The sequence below is a fragment of the Thunnus maccoyii genome, chromosome 5 (genome assembly GCF_910596095.1).
Source record: "Thunnus maccoyii chromosome 5, fThuMac1.1, whole genome shotgun sequence".
Taxonomy (NCBI): domain Eukaryota; kingdom Metazoa; phylum Chordata; class Actinopteri; order Scombriformes; family Scombridae; genus Thunnus; species Thunnus maccoyii.
This window is the reverse complement of record NC_056537.1, coordinates 12339705-12366837: the sequence shown is the minus strand read 5'-3', so window position 1 is coordinate 12366837 and position 27133 is coordinate 12339705. Positions and strand designations below refer to the sequence as shown.

The following is a 27133-nucleotide window of genomic DNA, read 5'->3' as shown; positions in this document are numbered from 1 at the left end:
AATCAGTAACCTGCCCCTCTCTGAAATAATTCTTTTCGAAATCTGTTTCCCCTGTTTCGCTCACCCTGGCCGTGCAGTGTAGGTCAGCTGGTTTCATAAATATGTGGGAGTCAGAAATCAGTCTGTGTGCTGCAGATAATAGTTAGATAATAGAAATAGATAATAGAGGTAGACCACAGAAAAGTTGATATCAGATCCCGTTGGTAGATGTGTAGGGTTAGGTGTTGTCCCATTTGCACAAATTGGCCCATGTTTGGTTGTTGCCCAGTTACCTTTTTGCCCTCTTCAGTGCAAAACAGAATTAACCCTATAGCACACATTAAATCTCTTGCCAGCAAATTTACCGGGCAGCATTTGGAGAGCAGAAAGGAGTGTTTCAGTGTATCTCCTTCAATTGTGATGACTCTGAAAGGGGTAGTATATCTCTCTTTCACTGCAGTGCCTGCTGCTCCTACAGTATAAATTTATCTACCGATCAATTTAGGAGGAATGAGAAACTCGCTTTGTTTTATTACTGATACTGTTGCCCCAGAGTCTACCAGACACATGATATCTCTTTCCCATATTTTCACAGTTATTTGTGACATTACATCAGAACTAGGTAATTTTGAAATGTCTGTCATTTGAATGTTTGTCTATATCCTGAATGTGTGTGTGAGGTGCTGGGGATGTGTTCAACAGAAGTGTTGGCCTCCCCTGCCCAATCATCGAAGTAACGATCCCCCTGTGGCTGGGTCACCATCACCTGTTTGGGAAGTCATCCACCTCTGAGTCTCTTGTTTATTTTTCTTGTGGACAGTCTCCAACCCAATGATCTAGGCTTCCACAGTTCCAGCAAGTTTCTTCGTTTCTGAAATGAGGCCCTCTGGAGGGTGTGTGGCCCCTGGAAGATCTGCCTCGCCCTTGACCTCTGCCCCGTCCCTGCTGTGCTAGGTGGATGGCCTCTAACTGTGCCATCTGGAGTCTCTCAGTTAATCTTTCGTTGCCCCAAGAGACTCTTGTTGCTGCTGATGTCTGGATTTTTCCAGCATGGATAACATGGTCTTGTATTGTGTTTAAGCAACCTCTCTCCCACCCAATGCACTGTTTCCGTACTTGATGGCTGATATCCTTATTCATACCATCTATGAAACAAGTCTTCAAGTCTTCTTGTCCACTGGACAATTACATATTCCTGGATCCCTTGACTGCATATATCGGGGAGTTCGCTTGCCAGAGAGGCCATTTCTTCACGTGTCCAAGGACGGCAGACTTACAGTATTTCTCCACCGTCTTCTCTGGGGTTGGGGACCTCTATCATGGGCATTGTAAGGATTTCTCCCCTTTCTCTGGTCCTGTTGTGTTTGGAGGGGGGGCTGTATATTGTGATTGTGCCCGCTGTCGCTTGTTTTGACAGAGTTTCTGGGGCTGAATCTGTAGAATATGAGGGAGGTGGTGCTGAGGGCAAACTGGCTGAAGACTCTACCATTGCTGTCTGGTTCAGCTCATCTCAAACCCCTTCTTACGTGCCTGGATATGTCTGCTTGGCTTGCCTCTGGTTGTGGTGGTTACTGGTCTGGAAGCAGACCTGGATTTTGGCATTGACAGGCAGCTGGCATCGAGAGGATGTCTAAGTCTTTCTGAAAAGAGAACTGAGAACACCCTCCTTTTTCCCCTGGTTTTTGTGTTTTTGCTGTCTTTCTTGTTTTCATTGCCTGTCTCTATATTCTGCCTCATTTTTCCACAGCAAAAAAGCCTTCCAACCCACCCCCGCTTTCTTTTTCCCTTTTTCCCGTTCACATTTTTCAAGTCTTTTCTGTAATTACTCAATTTGACTCAAACCAAAACTGCTATTTTTAGGGAACCACAGTGTTTGATCCATAACTGTAACTGCCTACAAGTTTCTGGTCCATGTTTATCACTCATTATTTTCGCACATTTTCGTGCATTACCCACGCAATCTCACCCTTTGATTTCAGTTTGGGTTCTTAATCAATCAATCAGACATTCAATTGACATTACTCATTCATTCCTTTGTCAACGGGTCGTCACCCCTGATGGAACGTCTTTACTTTTCAGTTGTCTTTCGTGGTCTTCAATACTCAATTCAATTTTTTTATTTATATAGCACCAAATCATAACAAAAGTTATCTCAGGGCACTTTTCACATAGAGCAGGTCTAGACTGTACTCTTTAATTTACAGAGACCCAACAATTCCCCCATGAGCAAGCACTTGGCGACAGCAGCCAAGGGTTGGGGGGGGGGGGGGGGGATACACAGGGAAGCATAATAACAACAATACTAAAAATAACAACGGTAATAATAATAATAGAGATGACTAGTAATGATAATAGCAATAATAGCCAGAGAGGGTGTCAGGGCAGGACCACGCCATAACTCAGGCTCTGGAGTTTCCTCTGAGACGAGAAAGCACAAAAACTAATATGCATTAATGGTACATGAATGCATACAGATGGAGATGAGGAGGAGGAGAGAGGAAGCTCAGTGCATTACGGGAAGTCCCCTGGCAGTCCAGGCCTATACAGTATACTGTATCCTCATTTAATATCAGATGCCGTGTCATTCAAACTGCTGTCTATAATCATCACACCCTGGCAGTCGTTTACGAGCCTTCGTCAGGGGAGGTTGACCTCCTGGGTTTTAGGCGACTTGTAGTCCCTTCACCAGCTGCGCAGATTTGACCTGTTTGGAGAATAGTCAAAGGAGTGAATGAGATTGGCATCCCTGACAAGCCCCCATGTTGTTGTGGCAATTTACCTTTTGCACTTGACTTCAATGAAGAAAGAGACAACTCTTGATATAGTACTGTGACACTTTCTTTCATGCTCAGAGTATGGCACACCCACCCTTGATACAGACATATGAGCTGCTGCAGGGGAGTGAGCTCCAAACAGCGGGGCAAATACTTCTTAATCTGTTTCACACCAACCTGTAGGAGTTGTTGTGACTACTCTCTGCATGATTATACCCACACAGACATGGCAGGATCTGTTTCAGAATAAAGAGATGTTATTTTTTTTCTCTCTCACACAGCAACATACTGTTCAGATGCACATATATGATTTCTATGATTTCTTTTCATTAGTTCACACAAGCATTTATCACACACAGACACATAACTCCTCTGAGTTAAATGTGTTTGTTGGGCTTGCATGTCTAAATATTAAGAAGAGATGAAAAGATGTACTCAGTGAAAAAGCTCATAATCAGATGTATGATAAAATCAGTAGAATTCTCAACACATCTCAAATGAATGTTGGGTAGTACAATACCTCAAAGAGGTGTTTTTATAGATTATGTGAGACATAAAAATATGTACAAAGAAAATCTTGAGAGTTTAAAGTATCAACCAGAGGCTTTCCTGGAAAACAACAAAATAAACTGGGTTCATTATTTCCTCTTGTGGCATTTCAGCTTATATTCGGCTCATCTCAAAGGAGAAGTAAACTGAACAAGAAAAGTTTAGCATAAAGTAATATCTAGGTTTCACCTCTTGGGAATGAAAAAATATCGACACAGGAGCTTTATAGCACTGAAGTGTGTAGTAAGGACTTCCATGGTAAACCAATACAGTAGATAATTAATTTCTACAATGATAAACATCTTTAAGTCGTTGAGTTTCTATTGTTTTTTGTCATTGGAGACTTATTTAGACATTCTTGGATGGAATTTCAGTCAGTTGCTCCATCTGTATCGGCTATTATCACAAACATCATTAAAATTTGAGTTATCAGTGTTACACGCTAGGTACTGTATAAAGCACTATACATGACCTAATCAAAATCATTGCCACATGTATATATCTCACATAATATCACCATAGAATTCCCCACAGGGCCTTCTGGCCATAATTGCAGCTGCTTGGCGTATCCATTTTTGACTCATGGAAGGTTTACAAGGTGATTAAAGCAAATGGGCTAATAAAAAACTAGGCAACACAGTGCAACGCGTGCTCGCGGTCTACTTACAGCCCCAGGCCGAGCCCAAATGTAATCAATGTATCCCATAAAACTCACATTTTCTTCTTTTTATCCGAGATCAGGTGCACAATCCAATATACAGCAGATTTTATAGACATAACAAATGTTTGTCACTCTTATTTTTGAGGTTAGATTGTAAATTTGTGATTGTGTTCTTTTCACCTGCTGCCAAAAGTTGTTAAGCGTAATATTGGAGCATCAAAGCATAAAGCATTCTGACATTTACCAGTCTGGTTTTGTCAGTGGAAGATTGTTTTGAGACAGTTGGGTTATCGGAGAGTCAGACACATCACTCAATATGTTCAACAGAATGTCCTTTTGAAGTTTTTGCCTACCGCGATTATCTTGTGTGGCACTGAAGCTGCTCATCTTGTTAGGCTGTTACAATGCTGTTTTGTTCAGTGACTGAGGGAAGCATAATAGAATTACACTGTACAATGTGGGGGGGTTTGTCTGTCAAGAGCAGGAAGCAAATTATGTGGATATGCTGTTATTAGCAAGGGGCTGTACTTTTATCACACACACTCCGGCTGCAGTGAAAGCCCTTGACAAATCCTTTATTCGTCAGATTCCACAAAGAGACAAAGACAAAGGCGAGGAAAATCCTGTCACTTCGAGGTATAAAAAGCATTTAAGAGAAAATGAGGAAAAGGATCTCGCTTACGCCCAACTCTCCGCCTCTTTTCTATTTCTCTGCCTCTCTGACTGTCTTTCCCTCTCTTTCTTCCTCTGTCTGTCTCCCCTGACAGCTGTCATTCTCTGCATACAATGGACCAGGATTACTATGAAGGAACAGATTACCTCTCCCCTGTTCCAGCGGATGGAGAGAGGACAGAGGAGTTTGAATATGAGGTAAGAATTGCACTGAACACCACTGCTAATTAGAGCCTGATGGACTCATTGGCATGGCCAGTATTATGATTTTAACTTCTCACAGATATATCAGTTTCAGATGCTGTAAGTAAGAAATTTCAGTACAGATACAGTATGTTAAGTATAGAAAATGAAATTAAGTCAACATTACATAGTTTATACACCAGATTTGCTTTCTTTCACAGAGTTAGGTGAGAAGATCGATACCACACTCTGATGAGAGACTGGTATCTATCTTCTTATCTAACTCTCAGCAACAAATTGAATAAGCGTAAAATGTCAAACTATTCCTTCGATAACCACATTTAAGGCATCCTTATCAGAAATGTTGTTTATATGTTGTGTAAGGTTAAAAAACAAATGTCAACCTATGTATCATTATCAGATGTTATTTTAACTCTTATTGATTTGGGTATCTATCAACCTCAAAAATCCATAGGCACAAAGTGCAAGTGAAAATTTTACAAAAAACAAGAAACACACACCTAACCCCTGCAACAAATGGACACACATTCCCTCAACAGTCCATATTTAATGATGCTTAACAATTGGTGGAAGGACCCAAACACTAATTGACTCTACAGGCGGATCCCAGGGGGACAGTACTGACAGATGATCGGCCACATTGCAGACAGCTTGAAAAATCTCTTGCTTCCACTGGCAATAATGACATGCCGCCATGTTTTTTTTTGTGTTTGTTTTGTTTCTTTCTTCTTCTTTTTTTTTTTTTTACAAAAAGAGGAAGTAGAAAAACTGATAGCTGAGATTTGCTAATTGTTTTCACAACTCTGGAAAGAAAAAAAACTAGCAAGCTAGCTAACTCTGCGCTCGATCAGAACCAATTAAAGCGAGGTGTGTGCGGCAGGTGCTGAAAAGAAAAAGACAGAAACACATTTCTTTGCTTCTGCATCTTACTGGAGCGTAAGTAACAGGAACAGCTGGATAGGTGATGTTTCTAAGGCAGTTGATCTCCTACACGTAAAGATATACATATAGATTCACTGATTCAACTGTGACAGGAAGAGATAAACAGAGACTGTCTCCACTCTCCGCTTTGGACCAATATTCTTTATTTCCGAGTCATTGAGGTACAAGCATATTGCAAGCGAGGGCTCCGGCTGGTCTGATGTATGATGATTGCTCACTCCCTCCTCTTATTTGTTTCATCTGAATTAGTTCTGAATGCTTCCACCCACTGAGCTTGAGCTGTTTCTTCACATCCTAAAGAGATTTGTGCACCCACTTGGATCACAGAGGCCCAGTGTCAAATCGGAACAAATATAATATATTAAAGTCTTTCTTTATGCCTCATTGCTATTAACAAATCCCATTATACTGTGTATGCTTTGCAGCCTGCACCGTTCTTTTATTTCATGCTCGGGAAGTTAGATACACACTAATGCAGCCCCACTTACTGTATGTCAACTAAAAATGCTATGAAGGGGGATGTGGGTGAAAGCTGAAAAGCCCCTTTCAGAGTTGACCTGATCCCTCAAGAAAATGTAAGAAAGACATTTCATTAAATTACCTTTGTTAGATGAAAAAGCACAGTGGGGGAGAGCAGTTTGCTGTCACATCACAGAGAATCTAAATCTAATTCACCTTTCTAATACACGCAGACATTGATGTTTCCTTTAGGGTAATCAACATGTGAGAGTTCTGGAGTACACTGGTTGATGAGGTGCAGAGATGCCAGATGCCATAGAAGTATACAGTCACATTACACATTCCCCTACTACGTTCCTCTCAGCATGCGTATCTCTTATTTAAACCTGCAGTGCAGAACTTTTACATATAAATGAACGTCTGTTACATTCAAGCCCTTGCTAAACAAGTTCACACAATGCTGATTAAGCTCATCACCGCCAGGTAAATTTCTCTGTATTTCACAGTATAAGCCTAGATTTTAATCTGGCGTCAGGTTTGACATTCCCACCCTGGTTGGATGAATGCATACTGCTACAGACTTCTGCCAGCTGAGCTGGCTAATTTCCAGTTAGCTCTCTGCTAACTTGAATGGGGATAAAATAATTGAATCATGCAGCTCTTGTAGACTTTCCATTTGCAAAACTATTTATCCAGTAGGGACGGAGTAGGCTATGGCAGAGCCTATGATGTAAGCACATATCAACACTGGTTTTGTAATTACTCTCACTGGCAGAAGGGGGAGACAAAAGTCCCACACTGCAACTTTAACAAGACTAGGTCAAAACCTAGTACATGGCTGGACCGTGTATGGAACACTGGAGGGCTTTTAATTTGTACGTCGCCTGGTTACCATCAGACATCGCAACATTTTTAAGATTTTTGTTTGTATTTAAGTTTAAGTTTATTTATTTGTATAGCACTTTTCACACAGTAATGGTAACTCAAGATGCTGTACACATGAAAAACATTAAAATACTTAAAATACATTGCACCAGATTTTGGGTATAGACAATGTGGTGCTGTTGTAAGAAGGGTTGAGACAAGATTTTGACTATTTTTTTATATATTAGCTCACATGCCCACAACCTGAAAAATAGTTTTAAGGCAGTAACTATCAAGTTAATCATGAACGCTAAGTGTAAATGACCCCAGTAAAATGTGTTTCATGTGTGTAAAGTTTGTATTTGTAAATGTATTTGTCATATTGCTTTTATTTTATTTACCATGAACACGGAAGTGCTTTATTTTGAAAAGACACTAGACACATGTAACATGCAGAAATTGACAGTAAGCTGCACTGACGATCCGTACGGCGCACAGATCCTGACCACATAGTGGGAATCTTTCTCACCTAAAAAAATATTAAAACTTGATAAAGTCCTACAGTGAAAATTACAACAGCTACTGCTCTCAGTTGGTGCGAAATGCATTCTGGGATACTTAACTTCGGCTGCCTTTGGCTGACCAATGGTGTACCTTCATCACTCAGTCACTCAGTGAGTAAGTGACTGACAGATCCAGTTATAGGGCTGGCCCTCCAGCCAAAAAAAAAAACCTAAGATTGAACTCCTGAATCCTGTTTTAAAAAAAGTCCTGCCTCACTTAACAAGCTAGGTAATGAGAGTTTGAGACTTTCTGCTGCTGATGGTTAAAACTGAACAAACCCTGGACACAGTGAGCAGTCTATAATGTCCTCTGTCGTTTCTGATGGTTGGCTTGTTAGGATTAATGAAACACACACGGCATGCCTTATAGCTAGAATTTCATACAGAAATATCACACATTTCCTAGGATCCCTTGATGTGTATATGGCCACAACACCATGTTAGTGGCCATTTCTTTGATTAGTTCCAGTGAGTTCTGAAGAAGCAAAGTACTTCTAGCTCAGAGATAGCCTTCCTTTCCTTCCAGCCGGTGGTAGCCATCCATGCATTTGTGACTGCTTTTTCAATTACTGGTAATCAAAGGCGTGATTATTATGACAGCATCCAATGTGCTTTGATGGTGGGCGGCAATCTTCCCCCTAAATCACGCCATCCAAGTCATTAATTTACTGTCAGCCCTCATCCCTGTGCCACACTGCAATCTCCTGAGAGGCAGAGAGCTTGCTGGGAAAATGGAGGGAAAAAAAAAATCAAAAGGCAAGAGCGGAGACAGATATTGGTGATTGTGTGTGTGATGGATCAGGAGACAACATCCTTTTACTGTGGCATCTGAGTGTGAGTAGGTGTCTTTCTGCACAATATTGTCTCAAAATAAGAAACTGAAAGAACATCTGGTAAAGAAAAAAGGTACACACACTGTATGTGTGTTGCGTATTTTTAAACACACGCACATGCTGGTTTGATGTCTCATCCAACATGCAGTAATTGTAGCAATCCATTTTCTCTGATCGTTTAGCCACAGGTTCTTTGAACTAAATCTAACCATTAATTAGTCAGAAGTAACTTTAGGCTTGTTTCTCAGAGCCAGATAGGGATGATGTAGCACCTGCTCACACCTCTGCTTTGCCACAGTATCAGCAATTAATTTGTGTGGTTTATTTTTAGATAAATGTTTCCGAGATATTGCCAGTGATTTCAATATTTCCCACAGATATCCCACAACTTGTCTCATCATGTCAGCAAACTGTGTGCTTTCTTCGTAGCTCCCATTACCTCCATGACTGCTTCATTGCATCAGGAGATATGTCATTTTAATAATATATCTACCAACAATAACAGAGATAGCTCATTAGTAACACTTTTAATATGGCTAATGATGGTGATTGATTAGGATTTTTGAAGTTCACTTTGTTCAGGTAGTCAGCACCGAAGCTTTGCTCGCTCTTCCCTCTTTCACGTTGTATCCTTACATATCAGCAGGGATTTGAAGTTGTCATCACTTCTGAGACAGTCAATTAAACATCTGAGCTCCCCATCAGGTGGAGGCTGTCGAGAAAGATAAAACGACAAAGCTCTGATGATGTCGTTTTTCTTCAGCTCTTTTTCTCTGCATGTGTGAGAATGTTTGTGCTTTGCTGAGTATACTTGTGTGTGTGTGTGTGTGTGTGTAAGCATAGGAAGGAAGGCATTGTGCAGGAATTGTTCTTTTGTGTTTCTGTACTGTACATATGTGTGTGTCTGTGAGTCTGAGTAGCCCAGCAGCAGCAGCAGGTCTCTGAGAAGTGTAGGAAGGAATGAGTAGCAGGGGAGAAGGAGAAAATGGGAACTGTGCCTAAAGGTGTGTGTGTGTGAGGAAGTGGGGGGTCATAAAACGACTTAAAAGGGGTAGTCAGAAGCACCAGGTGGTGTGGTATTGGCCCCTCATCTTATCCCACCATCATCAGACTTCACCCCCCCCCCCCCCCCCATCCCCCCCCCCATCCCCTATCCCCCTTTCCAAAGTCCTGCCACATCTGACACGTGTAACCAGCCAACACACACTTGTCACAGAGGAAATGAATCTCTCTGTTTCTATGTGAGACCCCTGTGAGCCCCACCAGAGCACTCGCCGCAGCCTCATTTCTCTCTGCCCCCTCTATCCTCACTCTCCACTCAACCACCTCGCTCCTGCTGCTTGAAGTCGGTGTGTTTCTGCTCTAATGAAGACCTTGGGAGGAGAGGCCATTTCACACTTGATTCCCTCCAACACCCTTGATATGTTTCAGCATTTGAAGACAGAGCACAGGCTGGGCTGTTGGGTGTTTGCTGAACCTCTGTTGTGAGAAACTGAGTACAAAATGGCTTATGTATGTTAACTGTCAGCAAGCTTCGGAGAAATTTGAAATCGGAAGTTGCGTTTGGTTCCATATCCAACATGTATTTTGATATTAGATGAAGGGGGACTGCGCCACTCACTCAAGTTCTTGCTTCAGTTAATCAAATCTCACTTTCCGTGTGTTTGTATTTATGAACTGATGCCAGGGTACTAAGCTATGTTCCAAGTGGCTCGAGGGAAATACGACGACCGCTGATTTGTAAGTCAATAGTTTGTTGATCTCTCCCCAAGGGAAGATGAGGAATACTTTAGTGTTGCAGCAAATATGTATATCTTGCAGCATTAGCATAATTATAGTTTATTTATAGTCTTATACTCTATAACTTGGCAACGCCTTGAAAGAAAAACACTTGAGGTCCTCTGACATTTATCAAAGCCCCACCAATCAAACCCTGTGAGCAGAGAATGTCTTTCATGATCAAACACTTTTTAGACTCAACAACCTCAGACCAGAGTTTGCAATCCAGACTCAGTAAGCATCTCAAAAACAAGTTGGATTTTTGAGACTGAGGCTGAGACTTGCGTGGAGTGGAGCGGACCCTTAGTGTTTGTGTGGCCGTTATGGTGGCAAAATTTTAGTTTTATGGTAACCTATATAATACATACATGATATGTATGTCTATGTAAATTATTTAGATTATTTTTCAGTTTCTTCTTTGAAGGTTATGCAATGTTTCTGAGTCAAGGTCAGTTGAAGGATATAAATCTGTCGCAACACCACCGTTTTACCTGGGCTCTATTTAGTTAACACTTACCATGAGCTCCATTTAGAACCCGTTCTGGAGCTTTCGACTGAATCACACAGTATTTCTCAGCAAGTGGAATTTGGCCAGTTATCATGGAATTGGTGATGTTCAAATTTATTTTCCAAGGACTACTCCATATTAGCTTGAAGTGCGCAGAAAAATAGAAATTTGAACATGTATAACTCCATGACAACCGGGCAACTTCATCATAAAGCTGCAACAATTAGTCAGTCGAGTAGTAGATTGAAAGAAAATTAATAGGCAACTATTTTGATAATCGAGTAATTGTTTCAGTCATTTAGTAATTCAAACATACCAAAAATTATCCAGTTCCAGCTTCTTAAAAGGTGATAATTGTCTATTGTTCTTCGACATATATAACAGTCAATTTAATACCTTAAGACTCTGGACTGTTGGTCAGACAAAACAAGCAAACTGAAGGAATAATCATGGGCTTTACGCAATGGTAAACTGCATTTTTTAACTTTTTTTTTTAACATTTCACAGGCCAAACAATCAATCAAGAAAATAATCTGCAGATTAATCGACAATGAAAATAATCATTAGTTGCAGCCCTACTTGATCTGCTGAGGAAGATTGTGTAATATGATCAAAAGCTCCACAACAGCTATTAAATTGACCTTGTTGTGAAATTTTTGTGCTTTTATGACCAGGTGCACTTGGAGACACCCACACAGTCTGTGCTCCTATGACCTAACACACTGTGTTTTCATTGCAATTGCATATTTAAAATAGGGCACTTACTCGTGTTTTTAATGTTCTATATTTTCCCTCTTATCTGCATAGGAAGTGGAATTGTGTCGACTCAGCAGCCAAGAGAAGTTGGGGCTAACTCTGTGCTACAGGACAGATGAGGAAGAGGATGTGGCCATCTATGTCAGTGAGGTGAGTATCCTGACTTATCCTGAATAGATATCCTATGCTTCATATAAGACCGCAAGTGTTGCATCTTCTAACTTTCTTTGCCACGAGGAGGCATTAACTTTTCATACTTAAGTTTTTGCAGTAGGAACTCTCTAAACACAGACTCCTCTTTTTTATCTTTCCCCACTGTGCCTTGCTCCTGGAGATACAGTAAAAAAAACCCAAAAAAACATGTATCCTCCTTTTTTCTATGCCAACCACCAGAGTTAGGACTGCTAGCTGTTTGAAAGATGAAAATATTAATACTCTTGGGAGAAAAGGTATATGCATATTCTACAGATTCTTTATATTTCAGTTCTTTTGAAATTATCCCATTTGCATATCATGAAAAAGCTGATCATAGTGCCTCAGTTAAAATGCCTAAACAACTGAGAAAGCTAGATTTCCAAGACTAAATCAATAGTGACATTTAATATTCATCTTCCAATTTATGATTTATTGCAGTATTCATGTGAGCAAAGTGTATTTCTCTATTGGGAACAGTAATTTTAAAATTGAACTCTTTTCAACCACAAATGACATCATTAAACAATTTTGCAGTGTTCTAACTGCATGATTACAACACAAAATGATTGCCAAGACAGGAAAAACAAAATGTTTTCAGGTCTTGTGTAAGTTGTTCACCAGAGTCCTTGCAGTACAACTGACATCAACAAGCAGGCTGTGAGATGTTAGCAAAGACACTCAATTAATCTCCCACTTGTTGAAAGCATAGAAAATGCTGGTCTTCATTCTGCTCAACTTTCTCTCAGATTCATTTGAAGTTGACTTGGACCCTGCAAGGTGTTCACTTTGAGAACTGAGTGGAATATAAATCACTGTGGTCTGTGGCTCCTGGCAGCATCTTTAAGTGTTCGCTCTGCAAAAAAGTAGGGCTAAGAGGAATGTGCTGCATTTAGATGAGGTGGCTGAATGTCACTGTACATAGGATGTGTGTTAGAGGTGTTAGGTGCTCTGATCTTGCATAAGTAGTGAGAACACGTCAACATGCAGTAAAGAACAATACAAGGTCACTTTAAAACAAGCTGAATCTCCCAACTTCATAGCTATGGTTGAATGGCCACATTGTGTTTTTCCTCTGTTATTTAAGTTTATTTGCCTTTGTATCCATTGTGTCTCACAGCACAGTCTTTAAATAATTCAGGAGAACAAGAGAAGAATACTCAGTCCACCCATAAATCCATTTTCTACAGTTGTTTAATTCTACTCAGGGTAACAGAGGCTGAAGTATATCCCAGCATGCACAGGGCAAAATGGCAGGGTCCATCCTGCACAGGTCACCAGTCTATTGCAGGGCATGCACAAACTCACTCATTCACACCAATGGGCAAGTTAGGGTTTTCAGTCCACCTAACATCTTTGAACTGTGGGAAGAAAATAGGATCACCTGGAGGAATCATAAGCAAACTCCACACAGAAAATAGTCAAACCCAAAATCTTCTCGCTGTGTGACAAAATTGTAACCACTATCATTTTACCTCTCTTAAAAAATCTTCTATAAATGCTCAATTTTCCTGTATTTTTAAACGCTGTGGATGATTTAAGGTTTGGGTGCTCTCCCAGCAACTGCAGAAATATTGCCCTCAGTTTCCTCTGTTCCCTCCAGTCCTACCCCCATTCTTGTCTCGTGACCTCCCTGCCAGTTTAATGAGTGGTCCCTGTGTGTAGGAGTGGACCATCATGAAGATGGAGTGCCACAGCACCTCACCATCTCCAGAGATCCCCGCCTGATGGGACAGAGTGAAATGAATGGCCCCAGACACCGATTGATTGGCTGATGAAAGCGTGTCCTGCCCCCTTGTTCACTAGCATTAGTTACAGGAGGAGCAGGTTGAGTTACAAGCTATAGATACTATATGTAGAGGCTTGTGCTCTATCAACCTGCCAGAATGTAATAAGTGAGGCGGGGACATCTTAGAACTAATGTGATAAAGGTGATAACTCCATTCGTCGTGGCTTTTGTTCATCTTACAAAATGAAGCTAAACTGGCTTTAAAAACTGACCAGAAAGCTGCAGAAAAGCTGTTTGACATTGAAGGTCTTCCCATGGCAGCACACCTATTGTGTGTTGCTCAAACTGTTAATAACTGTCTAGACATGTCTAGCTGGATGATATGTTAAAACATTTTCATGCTCTCCTTGAGTCTCTTGAATGATGACTGAAGGTGTTTCAAAGGCATTATGCTGTGTTCTCCACCTTTACAGATCAGTCCAAACAGCATTGCTGCCAAAGACGGACGTATCCGGGAGGGGGATCGCATTTTACAGGTACAGTAGGGTGCCCCCTCTATACCAGCTCTCATTAGATTCAACATAAAAACACACTTATTTTGTCACACTCAACCACTGTCTCCCAGCACGAGAGCCCGTTCATTTTTAATGGCAGCACATTAAAGGAGGAGCTCGCCCCCGCTGTGACTGTTAGAGGGGGAGAAATGCCCCCCTGGCTGTTTTACTTACCGACTCAGCAACAACAGGGGTTTTTAAGAGTTCTGGTTCAGGATTGCGCTGTGCTACAGCTCACTGCCTCTTCTGGAATAGCTGAGAGGCTATGACTGTTATTAGCCCCTAGCTTCATCCTCAGGCCTGAGATCTAGAGGAATTCTGCTACTGCTAAGGAGAAGTATTTGTTAGGCTGAGGACTGGATAGTGCTGCCTCTATGTGTAAGGTGGGTAATGTTTTTGTGTAAGTGAGTCAGAGCCTCTAATTTTAATGCTAAAGCTGCATTAATAGATTTGTTTTGGTCACTTGGGGGCAGTGAAACAAGCTGAAAACTTTTCACATTATCACCTTATTGGGTCAGTACACAATCTGCATACAGAGAAACACTAGCATTCATTTTGAGTTGTTTTTCTTGAGACCTGATGAATGTAACACCGTGTCCACACAGAAAGTGCTTCAGCCACATTTTTCAGTTGTCCATCTCACACGTGTCTGACAGAACAGATACGCTGATACACAGAACACATGTTATCACCTCCTGTGTAGATGCAGCACAAATCCAATATCCCTCTACTTTTAGCTCTGTTTTGGTCAGTTTAACAGTTTCTGAGGGAAATATTGGGCTCTTTAGCTGGTGAACATAGTTAAGCATTTAGCAGTTTGTCACTGAGTCAGGTAGCGTGCAGTTTATCTGATCTTTTTTACTGAAAACAGCTGTCTGTTGCTGTTTTAAATGATGTTGACCTGAAGGAAATATCTGTTTACCTCTATCTCTATAGTGTGCTAGGTGTTCCATTATGTTCACCTGCCAGTCACTGGTTTGTGTGCTGCCTGGTGCAGTGGGTTCATCAGGAATTTTTTGCAGAACACAGTTCCTTGCTTCCACAGCTGCTGCAAACAGTGGTGAGAAGAGTGGAGTTTGCAGCTGGGAAAACCAAAACAAGCTAAAAGAGGCTAAAAAAAACTCAATCGATTTGAGTGGAACTACAGAATTAGTTGATTATTTTTTGTATGATTGTCGCTACAAGTGACACCCTTCACATTACACAGCCTTTTAATCCATTGTTAAAGTGTTTAAAGATGTTGTGAAGGTTTATGAATGGAGACACAAATAAGCAAAAAAATGTGTTTTAATAGGAGTTCATTATGAGAGGGGAAACAGGAATAAAGTCAAGGTAGAAGTATATAGTCTGTGTAAGCAATTATTAGATTAGGGGGGCGGATGCAAAAGCACTGTTGGTCTAATTGTCTACTGGTGTCTACCATGTCTCGTATGACTGATTTGAGCCAGGAGAGTGGGTGTGTGTGTGTTTGTGAGGCAGACTAGTACTCTGGCACTATTAAACAGCAGTGACAGGGCCATTACTCTGCCTGCAAAAAGATGGACGCCCCCTGTCAGTGGCCAGTTAATTGTACGGCTAGATGTATGTACGCTGCCGGATACTCTGGTGAATACAACAGCTCCGCTGGCCCACAGCCACTGTCCCATTCATAATCACTGCTGGGTTCTGCCTCATATTAGAGAACAGCACAGAATATTTACAATTTCCTCAGGAAAAGAAAACAATACTGTGCAGTGCCACTTTTATTGTGATGCTTCTTTTCTCTAAAGGGCTTTTGTATGAATGAAGCTGAGCTCAATGTGTGTGTGTGCCTGTGCTCAAATGTTTGCATTTGTGTGTACAATACATGTTTGTTTGCTTGCGTCTGACTTAATAGTGAGTGTGGTAATCATGTTTGTATGTCATCTTCAGATTAATGGTCAAGATGTACAGGACAGAGAAGAAGCAATGGCTGCACTCTCCAATGAAGAGTGTAGGAACATCATACTGCTGGTTGCCAGACCTGAGATGCAGGTTAGAAATTACACTCACACTGACATACTGTATCTTCCAGCTACTGATTTAAGCACCTATTGGGTAAAGGAAGCACGGAATTCACAAATTACAGCCCTGAAGGTTTGTCATTTACAGAATATTTGCTCAGAGTAAACCTTATCAGTCTGGGGTAGATCGACCCCTCTCCTCCCTCCCCACTGTCACAACCACTCCCAGTAGAAGCTACAACTGAGACACCTCATCATGTTTTATTTTTATGTAGCACCACTGTAATTGACTTCCAACGGTAAGCCATAAAAGCTAATGGCATGCTAATGTGGAGTGAGTTCAGGCCCAAGGCCGATGGCGAATAAGCAAAAGGAATGCCGCAGTGCAGATGAGCCAGGAGCAATAGTAGACTCTTTGTAATTAAATGTATCTCTCAGTTGTAAATCTGCTTCAGATATGGATCCCATTTGGTTCACATCGAGCAGGCAAACAGATGATGGATGGTGTGGAGTAAATAGGTCAAAGGTGACATTCCTATGACCATTAAACTGCATTGACTTAATTTTAAGATTAGAATGCATGTTTTAAAAATAGGTAGTGTTTTGTTAGCTAAGAAAGACTGATACTGTACAGTATAGCAGTCAAACACCACACACACACACTGATGCTTGCAGTTTCTTATTTCAAAACCATGCTTGGTGTTTTTTTTTTGTTTTTTTTTCAGAAAATCCCATTTGGGCACCCATTTGGAACACCCAACTATTTGTTTTGAGACACCATGTCGCCACAAGCTTTAGGCCTTGACAAATAACACTCGCTCCTTTCGCTCTCCCTCTCTCTCCATATGCCTTCTTTCATTCACCTCTAGCTGGAGGAGGCCTGGCTGGATGATGAGCACAGTGAGTTCCTGGAGCAGCTAAAGATGGAAATGTTGGAGGAGCAGCAGAGAGAGGAGATGGAATTGGCTGCCCTTCAGGAGGAGCAGGAGAATGAACAGGTCAGACAGCAGCAAAACATATGCTTTGTGTAACTGGATTAGCAAGTCGGCGACAAAGCTTTGTGATCTGATTTCTAGAAATTCTGAAAGGCTCATTTTTTCTTATTTTCTCTGTTCAGTATGAATAAAACCCCCCAAAAAGTTTCTTCATAGTCAAAAAGCAATAGATTAAAGTTAACCTTCCCCCTGTCTACAGACTATAGCACTCTGTGTTTTATGAACATCATTCCATCAGACTGACCAGTAATTGCTTTGACTCTATTAGGTTATTATTCAGTGTCAATATTAACCTTTTCCTTGAGATCTAGCCGGTGGCAGAGATGGAATCAAACTCTTCATTGACTTTCTTCACAAAACTGAGTGAAAACAAGCTTTGGCCTTTGAAATATGAATACAAAGTAATGATTATGAATATTTATAGAAGGGGGGGAGGGGGGTGCGATGAACCATTTAAATTCCAAACATTAGTAATCATCATTTAAAATTCTGTTTTGTTGGGAGTTAGCATACCACAAAAATCCATATAAATGTGACTTCAAAGACTTGGAAGAGAGGAAACAATCCCTGAAGTAACAGAGCTGTACAACCGAGTTACGCACAACAGCATATGCAATCCTTCAGGAGAATGCAGAATAGGTTTTGCACTTCTTGAACTCTTAAATAGTTCTAGTGACTTTTCATTGTATTTTGTCCTCATTCCATAATAATGCATCTAAAACAGAAAACCAGACTAGAACAATTAGAGTACATTTCTAAGAACATTAACATTTAAATGTTTTATCACTTAAGACATTTACAAACATACTTACAGAATTCAAATACATTATACATGATAAAAATCAAAACTGGCACATTACAAGTTTTCACTAGATGCAACAGAGCAAAATATGATAAAAAATAATTTTCACATGGATCATTCATGGAAAGAAATGTATCACAATTTTGAGTCATAAAGTATTTCAGGTTGGGTTTTTTTTATTTTATTAATTTCAGAAAGAAGATGATGACAAGCCCACCTGTTCCACACTCCCTCATCATAAGGACAGTGTACTGAGTATAAAAGACAGAATGGAGAGCTCTGAGCATAATGTCCTGGCACACATCCAGAGACGTCTGTCCCAGTGCCTGAGAGACAATCGGGACACACACCGTATCACCAGCTCCACAGGGCTGGAGGATAAAGAGGATGAGGACGATGAGGAGACTGAGGGTGACCGTTTCCAGCAGCTCTTGGAGCTGAAGTGTCAGATACGAAACAGCGGTGAGTACGACCTGTTCTACAGCCGCCGCAGCACCATTGAGTGCAGCATGGGGGAGCAGGGTGGCGTACAGCATGAGCTACGCATGCTCAACGAGGAGCTGCGCAGCATCGAGCTTGAATGTCAGAACATCATGCAGGCCCACAAGCTTCGTAAGGGCCAGCAGTCTCCATCCACGGGCCACTCTGCCCCCTCCACCAAAAACCAAAGCCTCCATCGGGGTGAGCCAACAAGAGGTAAGCTGGCAGACATTAACGAGAGGCTGGAAAAATCAGACAAGGACAGCTCCAGTGCCTATAACACGGCGGAGAGTTCACGGAGCACCCCCCTGGCAATGGATCGCTCCCCAGAGCACTCACTCCAGAGGATGGTCAGTCTCACCAACCAGAGGAACCTCTGCAGTGGCCTTGCCACGGGCCACTCACTTAGCCCAAGCCCCATCCCAGGATGCCGTGCTCCAGTCTTGGGCAAGAGCAGCAGCCCTGATCACAGCAATCCTTCTGAGTCAGACCAAACACCTCAGGCTGAGGAGGAGGGGAGGGGGAAATTAAAGCCATGTGCTTCCCAGATTCCTTACTTCTCTCCATCCCACAGTTCCCAGCATCGACAGATCAACATCCCAGCTCATGCCCGCCACTACCAGAGCTACATGCAGCTGATCCAGCAGCGTTCAGCTGTAGAGTACGCTCAGAGCCAGCTCAGCCTGCTCAGTGTCTGCAAAGAGCCTCAGAGGCCCATTAATGAGCCCAAGATGGAGTGGAAGGTCAAGATCCGCAGTGACGGCACACGCTACATCACCAAGAGGCCTGTGAGAGACAAGATCCTGAGGGAGCGAGCACTAAAGATTAAGGAAGAGCGTAGTGGGGGAATGACCACAGATGATGATGCAATGAGTGAAATGAAGATGGGGAGGTATTGGAGCAAAGAGGAAAGAAAGCAGCACCTAGTCAGGGCAAAGGAACAGAGGAAAAGACGAGAGTTCATGCAGCGCAGTCGGCTGGAAAGCTTGAGGGAGAACCCTCAGAGCAGCAGCGAGGGTCGCAAGGAAGTCAGCATTATAGAGCTCAGCCACAAAAAGATGATGAAGAAACGCAACAAGAAGATCCTGGACAATTGGATGACCATCCAGGAGCTGATGACCCATGGTACTAAGGCCCCTGAGGGAGCCAAGGTTCACAACGCCTTCTTATCAGTCACTACTGTATAAAGAAACCACACACATTCTACCCCATGCGGTATAATATAATTGCCTCGTTCAATGTGGCGTTTTTATGAGGACAATAGGAGTATTTTTCACACTTTGTAACCCAAAAAGCATTTTGTAAAGAATTTATCAGTGGTGTCATAGCATTTTCTTCATGTTTTCCAGAGTTGTTTTTCACATCACTCTGCGGGAAAAAAAACTTTTCTATGGAATTATTTTTATTACTTTGCTCTGTATATGTTTATCTTTTCAATCATTATTTTCATATTTATGTTGTAACCATATGACTCAAGATAGTATGAACTCCTTAAGAAAGGTCAAATATTTTCTTTTATATTATGTTTTACGTACATACTTGCCACTTACAAAACACAGTGATTCAGTGGGTTTAATGCCTTTCACTTACTGTTTAACGTGTCTTCAATTAACAACTCTCCTTATCCTTCAAGGCTGAAATCTGTAAGCCTCTGTATGTTGTTAAGAGGTAGTTTAAATCATGTTTTGAACTACAGCAAAGATGTAATAAGAGTATCCAGGTGTCACACTTGTGAAGGTGTCAGCATTTAGCCAATGACAAATGATAATTAGCCAGTTCATTGCTCGGTAAGGGTCATTTGTCTGAATACCTAGCTGTAGATTTTAATGTTAAAGTTTATCCATTGCTTGTGTTTTGCTGTTGATATGCAGCTACAGAAATGGTAGACCTGTCACTTGCTGTGCAATGGCTCAGGTTTGAACATACTATTTGCAGCAAATGCGACAAAATAAATCTACTCAAAGATCCTTACTTATCACAGTTCCTTAGTTACTAGCATTTTACTGAACATTCAACTGCATCTCATGGTCTTCATCAGCTAAGGGGAGCACAAGTGTCATCACATGATAACACCAAGCTGCTACCAGCACAAGGAGACAGAGTATCAATACACAGACAAAAATTATATTATAAGTAAAATAAGTTTAAAGGTTAAAATAAGATTTCAGCTTTAAAGGCACATGAACATCTCACATATCAATCAGCCTGCTCCTAATAAAAAGATGAGTAATTCTGGCAAAAATCCATAAAATATCATGAATTTGAAATTAATTATCCTTTAGAATACAGTTTTGTACTTCAAATGTTTCATGCCAACAAACTTAGGTAATACAATTATAACATTTTCATGTATTTCAACAAATTTTTTACCCCATTGTTACTACTAATATATAAATATTGTAATAAAGGTATTCCATCCATTGAAGCAAGGAAAACAATATACTCTGAGGTTTTTAATCACTTCACATTGTAAATTGTTAATATTTTAATCGCACAAGTTTTTGGTCAACTAATACATTTGCTGATACTAGTTTTATCATCAGCAACTTTGTAAAAGCATCTTTCAAAAGTTGGATACCTCATTTTACAGTGAAATTCTTCCTTTATATGTTGTTTCTGTAATTTGTGAACTTTCCCAACAAAGATACAAAAAAAGGAGACAAAACTTCAGAAGCTGCTTCACTGGCAAGACAATGAAAAACAACTTTGTGGATACAGTCCAAAAAGTTCTGACTCACTGCCAGTGTTGCAGCTTCACGTTTTTTGTTTTTTTTTTGGTTTTTATTTTAATGGTGGCAGCCCTGTTTGTCTGGTTTGCAGCTTTGGTTAAAATTATTTTGCATTAGTAATTATTTTTAATTAATATTTAGAATTTTGTCCTCCATACTATATTCAACAACAGATGGACCTGCTCATAGCTTTTACATACCAGTATTTTTATGTATTTTTTTATTCTCCACATACACTTTGACTCAGCATAGCCTTAACAGTGAAAACTGAATCAATGATACATTGTGGTATGGCAACCTGATTTCTCACGCAAACTATCTTTGTATATCTGTGTGCAACAGAGGGGTATTATTCAAGACTTTTCATACATTGTATACATTGAGTTTCTACCAATTGGACACATTCATAGATATTGTATAGTTGTTACTGAATTATGTTTGCAGTCACATTAAACTTGTGTAAGGATGATTGCCACTGAGCAGGACTCAGAACACAGCATATTTGATCATTGAAAAAAACAATAAACCAGAAGAATTAACAGGCTATCATTTATCAACAGACATGTAAAATACATGTAAAGTAAACTCATTCCAAATGCCTCATTTTTAACTGAAATATTGTAAATTTGAAATTTTAAAACCAATCCCTGTATTTGTTTTGAGTCAATGTCCAATGGTCTAATTTCGAGTAATGCGTAGTTGGCAAATTTGTAGCCAGTTAAAATGTGTGATAATGGTGATCTTTTCAAAAGAAATGATAATAAATTATTGTTTTTTGGTATGACATTGCACAGGATCATGTTTTTTTTATTCAGACAGTTAAAGAACCAAAATCTGCTGCTTCTTTGCAGTTTGTGCCAGGTTCGTAAACTTTGTCATAAAACATTTAGCTGGTGAACGAGGGTAAACTGTGGCCATAAAACTCATGATACGGAGGCTTCAGCATACCAACTTTTAATTTAAAAAAAGTCCTTTTTTCTTTTTAGTTTTATAAATTGATTTGAAATGTTTCTTTTCTGCGAGCTAGTCGGTGTGAAAGTGAGCCACAGTAACCATCTGTACTGTTCTTTTTTTCTTTTGTGATGATGCTGAATGTGAGTAGATAAAAAAGGGAGAGGTGGAGGGTGTCAGGAAATTGTGTCATACAAAAAAAGTAAGCAGTGCAAAGAGTAGCAACAAAAACACAGCAAGACACTCTGGGGGTAAAGATCAGTCTTGTGAAGCTGCTTGAGAAACTGAATTACTTGTTCACTGAACACCCATTCACCTCAGATATCTCCTCATGAGTGACTCACTTTTTTCTCCCCTCTGTGAATATGTTAAGTTATTAAACAGAAGGAGATTTCAATTAAAATTGCCTTCCACTTGGATGGCTTTGTGTTCATTAAAATGTACCAACCACTTAATCATCTCTATGGCCTTGTCATGTGCAGGGGAGAGCTACTGGGATACTCTGGTCTCTGTATTATCTTAAGTTGTCAGTGTTCTACAGCTGAAATTGGAGTGCCACGTATACTGCCCGAAGACTGTTCTGTACTTCTGTGCTAGTTTGTATTTCCAACTTAAAACTTATTCCATTTTAAGAAACTGATAAAATAGGAAAGGAACCAAGTCTTTCCTGACTGTAGAAATTGTTCTTGGTCATCCATGGATATTATATCTATGTTTTTGTTGCCAAGCACCCTGTCTTTTATTTTCACTGGTTGGTTTTCTTTTGTTACTCTTAATATTTTCCAAACACTTCATGTGTGCAAACTGGCCTGTGAAAAACTCCATCAAGCTACTTAACACAATACAGTTTTATGATGCCAAGGTATCACATTTGGTGTGATTTTGAGTCTGTACTCTATGGTCAACACCTTCCATTTCCATTATAGTCTGTGGCACTTAAAAGTGTCTCCATCTATACAGTGACCAAACATTAACATCCAAGTTGGTAATGAAAAGCACACTCCTGTCATCCCCGAGCCCATTAGCTCTATCCTCATTTGTTAATTCTCTCCCTCTGTATAGACAGAGACCATTAAAATGCCAATGAATAGCTACAGAAGAAGAAGCTGTGTGGGTTGTACCAACTAACGCCAGAACTAGCCTGAGTGCTTGCTAACTAATTAAGTTCATTCCTAAGCCCCTAAAAGACCCAGTCAGGTGTAATTAAAATTGAGCCTGTGACAGCCATGGCATTTGTCAGAGCTACCCAGCAGTTCAAATACCAGTACTGACAGAAATGTCAAACAGATAGCAGTGGCTCATCTACCTCTTCAGTGCCTCTCTCTCTCTCACACACACACACTCTCTCTCTCTCTCCCTCTTTCACACACACACACACACTGCCATTGCCTCTGTTATGAATGTTTGCTGATAACCTTTAGGATTCCCTGAACAGCAAAAACTACAAATTCTCTCCCATTATTCATCCAGGGAGGCCCATATTTATTGACATACAGATCCACTTGACATGTGATGGTGCAATCTACTTCATAGTGCCTACTCCCTCCTAATCTCAGAAGCATGTAACACTTCATAGTGCCCCTACTCCCTCCTAATCTCAGACACATGTAACAAACTGGTAATTGTCTCGGATCACGCGTCCCTCGATGTCACTTTAGAAATTGGTAGCATCTCTGATATCATAACTGCTGTGTTGACGTAATTGGCCCCATCATGCCAGATGTAGTGGTGTGTATGCGGGTACAATGGACAGACTGCTACTGCTGAACCAGCTGTTCTGAATGTATATGGCCACATCAATCAGAAGACAATGAGTCTGTTGATAGAGGATTATGTTGCATGAAATCACTGAGCAGCTACCCTGAAAATCTTAACATCGACAACAAGTATTTTAAATAATAAGGTGGGCAATTTTCTACATTTTTCTTATTGTCAACAAATCAGATGTGCAGAACCAAACCAACAATGAATTGATCTACTTACAAGCATAGTGTGTGTATACAAATCCTGATATATCTTATTCCTCCGTTATTGTCCAAAAACTATTAAAAGCAAATTAATGAGCCACACTGTTGCACTGGGTGACATGTTCCTTTGCCCTGAAGGCAATGGCTACCAACCTATGTACCAGTGGCAGATGCCACTGCGCATGCATAGGAATATCTGTTAGTTGCAATCTGCAACATCACTGCTAGATGCCACACTGGTCCTTTAAATCACAAATATCAACCTCATGGTGGCGCTACAGGAAAAGTCAGGGGATCACCACCGCTGCTAGCGTGGCCAAAACCACAGTAAAATGTTCAGTGGTGGTATTTTTGCTCAGATATTCTTTCTTTACATGTACTGTGAACTTTGGAGATTGCTCCTAAGCTGCAAAAAAGTGGAAAGCAGTGCTGTTTGTTGATCATGTCAGACTACAGTAAGTAAGTACATATACAGTAGTTGGTAGTGCAGAAAAACTCACATGCAAACACTGTGGGCCTTAGAAGAGACTGCAATTTGTGATGAAATTAAAAAGTTTATTTCACATTCAGTTGACTCTTCATTTCCAGGGTCACAACACCATGCAGTAAACTTGGTTTATAGCCAAGACTGTTTACAGTATGGCCAACTGTGAATATATTACCAAAGTTATACAAGTTAATAGTTTTAAGGATTAGCTGAAAAGTCTAATCTTCTGTTTTCTCACTGTTTGCTCCATCACAGCTCTGTGCATTCAAAATCTCTGCTGGATGTGTTTGTGTGTCATTATTGGCAGAGATCTTTCATTGCCTCTGTGAACCATTTGGACCTCTTTTTTCTTCTTACACACCCCATGTTTTATGTGTCATTTGTTGTTTCATTTCCATCCCAGCCAAATGCATTAAGGGGCCAATTAAACTAAAACTTGTGAATATTTCAGAGCATAATTAGAGCTCTAATTACAATTCATTATTCATAAAATGGGTGAACCAAACTGTGATACATGCTGCAAAGGTCTCAAGCCTGTACTGTTTGGATTGCAATTAGAATATGTATAATACTCCCTAAACATATTGTAATACTATTAGCTCCAACTAGAGATATTCTAGCATATTATTCAAGGCTGTACACATATTGCACATCTTAAGAGTTGGGTAATATCCACTGGTGAAAACAATCTCTCTGCAACAATCATTAGGACTACTCAACTCAAATTATAAAATAGATTTACTTCAATGTTTGCAAATGACAAAATGAAAATGTAGCATTCTTTCAAACTACTCATGCTTTACTAACTCTTGTGTTAATGTGGGATCTATACAAGTTCTCAGATCTGAGACAAATTGATATTTTCAGTGTTACTGCCCATTCAGCCACACAGCACATATAAAATATCTATTACAGTTCTTTTATACTAGTATTTCCAAACTCAACTTCAGATCATGCAAAACATTTTAAAATACCCTGCACAAATGGAGCTCCCGCCTCCTAAAATGGTTAACTGAAAATCTTACACCCAGGTGTTTTCGCGGAACTCCAAGGTGGAAGTGATTGACATGCGTGGTCAACCATACAAATTCAATGTTGTATACAAATGTAACACTTGCCCCATTGTACATTCATCAACTCTATGAATCCCATTTACATTCCAGTAAAGTTTCTGTTTTCCTTATTCATGAGCTGTGGGTCAGAGTCCGTATCCAATAGAAATAGCTAATATGATTCTGTCTGTGATTGCCTTGCTGAGCTTGAGAATTAATAAATAATGTCTGGGAGTCAGTGCATAAGGCCCATTTCACATTTATTACACAATGTAAACACTGATCCCCACCCCCTTCCAATGTTATTTCATCGTCAGCATTGTTGCTGAGATGAGGGGTCTTTCATTAGTCATGGTGAGCTCATCAGTTACTGTTTCATATTCATGTGTTTTACACTATGTAACCCTGTCATGCAGGAATTTCATAACCGGACTTGTCTTCACATTGATTTAATTGGCTCCTAGTGCGCTTCCTAATGAAAAATTAAGTGTGAAGTGAACTCATATGCCTGCATTTCTGTAAGGGTTGATACAGTGCAGCGTCAAGCTGCAGGAAATTTTGCTTGTTCCGTTGCATTCTGCATAGCACCTGCACAGTGAGTAATGACAATCTTTCCAGGAGGCCTTGCTGGTCCGAGCTCAGCTCTTTACTGCCTCCAGGCTTTGCCACAGGCGAGTTGAGCTGAGCCATAGTGCATCTGCAGAGAGCTAGCCAGTGAGTAATGACTTTACTATAATGTAGGCCATGCTTCTTTTGAATCATTGATAAATTGCAAGTGCTGCTCAACTTACTTAAAGCTGCATTGACTAACTTTGCACATTTACAGCTTCCAAATGGCAGGGAGAGTAAATTGTTTAAAGATTTAAACTTTAAAAGGGAAACTTCAGTATTTTTCAACCTGGACCCTATTTTCCCATCATTTGTGTCTAAGTGACTAATGGGGACAACAGTTTTTGAAATTGATCCAGTATTGAGCGAGAGCTCTGCAGCCGGCAGCCGCGAAACAGGCTGCAATTCAGTCCAACGGGGCAATTTTGCACCATCAATGAACGTCCACTAAAAGTACTTATTTTTGCCACTGACGGGTTCAGGTTGTTATTATAAGTGTCTGACAACATTATGGAAAGAACCATACAGAGAAATAAAATGTTTTTCTTTACCTTTCACTTGATCTGGTCTGTTTGTTATTGTGTCTAACTAAGTCTCGCTCAAAGAGAAGTCTTGTTCTGAAATCTCGTGAGAGTTGAGTTGTTGTTGAAATCTAAATATTCAGCCATGACTTTGAAAATCTTTTAGATAACACTAAGCCACACTTTCTGTACTCTATCACAACAAACTCCTCCCGGCACTCCTCTCTTCAACTCTCTCATGGTGCAAGTACCCTGTCGGATTACAGTGCTGCTGCAAATTGTTGTCCCCATTAATGACTTAGACACAAAATGATGGGAAAATAGGGTCAAGGTTGAAAATACCGAAGTTTCCCTCTAATTTCTCCCTATCACATAACATGACATCTGTAAACTGCACACAGCACACCAATTTTTACCAAACCAGCAAGTGTGATCTTTTTTTTTCTTTCTTTTTTTTTTTAACCAAGGACAGAATTTAGCCAATTAGAGTGATTTTTCACTTTTGCAGGTGGTGGTTTTATCTTCTCTACTGAAGCCTCA

At 40.4% G+C, this 27133-nt stretch overlaps 1 protein-coding gene across 2 annotated transcripts in view; it reads left to right on the top strand.

The window, feature by feature from the left end:
- Positions 1 to 21787, top strand: part of LOC121897806 (PDZ domain-containing RING finger protein 4-like) — a 122695-nt gene extending 100908 nt beyond the window's left edge. For both annotated transcript variants that reach the window (XM_042412530.1, XM_042412531.1), the window contains 6 exons: positions 4731 to 4833; positions 11595 to 11693; positions 13938 to 14000; positions 15930 to 16031; positions 16870 to 16998; positions 17992 to 21787. In XM_042412530.1, the coding sequence (XP_042268464.1) occupies positions 4731 to 4833; positions 11595 to 11693; positions 13938 to 14000; positions 15930 to 16031; positions 16870 to 16998; positions 17992 to 19464 (1969 nt within the window). In that variant the 3' untranslated portion in view covers positions 19465 to 21787. The remainder of the gene's footprint in view (positions 1 to 4730; positions 4834 to 11594; positions 11694 to 13937; positions 14001 to 15929; positions 16032 to 16869; positions 16999 to 17991) is intronic.
- Positions 21788 to 27133: the final 5346 nt, after the last annotated feature.